Source organism: Sinocyclocheilus rhinocerous, unplaced genomic scaffold (genome assembly GCF_001515625.1).
Source record: "Sinocyclocheilus rhinocerous isolate Xijiao unplaced genomic scaffold, SAMN03320098_v1.1 scaffold1256, whole genome shotgun sequence".
Lineage (NCBI taxonomy): Eukaryota > Metazoa > Chordata > Actinopteri > Cypriniformes > Cyprinidae > Sinocyclocheilus > Sinocyclocheilus rhinocerous.
The window spans coordinates 198,642-200,284 of NW_015646445.1; the positions used below are offsets into that span (position 1 = coordinate 198,642).

General features: G+C 43.2%; 1 protein-coding gene across 7 annotated transcripts in view; it reads right to left on the bottom strand.

Moving 5' to 3' along the window:
* Nucleotides 1-311: 311 nt before the first annotated feature.
* Nucleotides 312-1,643, bottom strand: part of raph1b (Ras association (RalGDS/AF-6) and pleckstrin homology domains 1b) — a 63,062-nt gene continuing 61,730 nt past the window's right edge. For all 7 annotated transcript variants that reach the window (XM_016511937.1, XM_016511936.1, XM_016511941.1 and 4 more), the window contains one exon: nucleotides 312-1,643. In XM_016511937.1, the coding sequence (XP_016367423.1) occupies nucleotides 970-1,643 (674 nt within the window). In that variant the 3' untranslated portion in view covers nucleotides 312-969.

Sequence of the window (1,643 nt, forward strand, 5' to 3'; positions counted from 1 at the left end):
CCTAATGGCCTCTTTTTATAAGATGAGAATATTTTGATCAGTTGTTTGATACACGTGTTCTAGAATCTTAAGGCATGGCTGTATTCATGAGCCAATAATACAGGTTATAATACAGGATATAAGATAAATCTATGTGAATAATGATTGTGTCATTCAGTCACATGACTTAAAAGTCCATCTCTTCATAGGTGAACAATTTGTAAAAGTCAGCTTGAATGTTCACTAGAGGAAGTAAGGACCAACAAGTAACAGCAAGGCAGTCATTTGTTTTACCTAGACAAAGATACTGCAGCAAATGAGAATATCTACAATTTAAACGGGTCTAATAAAAAAAAAAAGCAAACATTCCACAGTCTCACAGAACTAGACATTGGGGCAACTCCCTGAACAACAAGTCCTTCATGTTACAGTTTTGACAAATACAACTAAAATGCACTTAGTGGCTCAAAGAGCAATAGTGATCAAGATCCATTCTAGATGCATCCATTGAGCACTGGATCTGCCATATAAATGGTCAAAGTTGTGCCAAACTAATATACCAGCCAAACACACTGCCTAATTCAACCTACCCATCTAAAACTCCTCAAACATCAATAACCATCCAACCATTTAAAAAACTTCCATCTGAAATAACAATCTCTTCAGATTATTAAATAATCGATAATATAAAAACAATATGAAATCAAAATTAAAAATCCCACCAACCCCAAAGTTCAAAATGTTTGTCTTCCCAAAAATCAATAAGATTAACAGTTTAATGTAGTTTTGTCTTCCATGCAGTACCAAGGTGTTGAAGTGGAATCACTCCGTTGTTTGGAACTGGAACTGATGCACTGTCACAAAGTCACAGTAAAGCTGAAACTACTTGAGCGGTTTTGTACAGAAAAAGCTGAGCATACCAACAAAATGATGGCTTCAATGAGACATGTAAATAGCAAGCAAGGGTGTCCAGGAAAAGTTGCAGTTTTCTCAGTTTGTGAGTTTGGTGCTGTGGTCCCGCTTGGGTGGGGCAGGAGGAGGCCCTCTCCGTAGCGTTGCATAGCCTGAGATATTCCCGGACATGAAGCCACTACCACTGTGTCTCTGTTGATCATTCAGAAGCTCAGGTGGAGGTGGTGGCAAAGCCATGTCATCCATTGTGGCCACAGGGTCCACTTTGTCTCCAGAGACTCGCGAGGACTTGCGTTTCAGTGTCTTGTTAAGGTCCTCCAAGAAGTTTGGCTGCGTGGTGCCTTTAGGAGAAGAAGGGGGAATAGGGCCCCCTTGTATGGAAGGTGGTGAGAGTGGTGGAGGCTCTCTAATAGTGTTGTTACAGCGAATTGACGCTGGAGGTTGCGTCTTTTTCAGTGAACTCTTGCCCCAAGCAGGCTGGGGCTGAGGATTGACCACAGCCACTTTCGGAGACAAACCATTTGGATCACCTGGAAGGGGCGGTGGTGGAGGGAGGTCAGACTCCAGTGGGGGAGGGGGGAAGATGTCATTTTCTGGGGGTGGAGGGGATGGGAAGTCTGCAGTGGATTGGCGGTTCTGATTCAATTTGTTCTGCAAAGCCAAAGGAAGATTTGCCAGATTGAGCTTTCCTGGTTTGGGGGGTGCCCGAGGACCTGTGGAAAGCTCTTTGGAAGGTGAGCTACTGGAGCTTG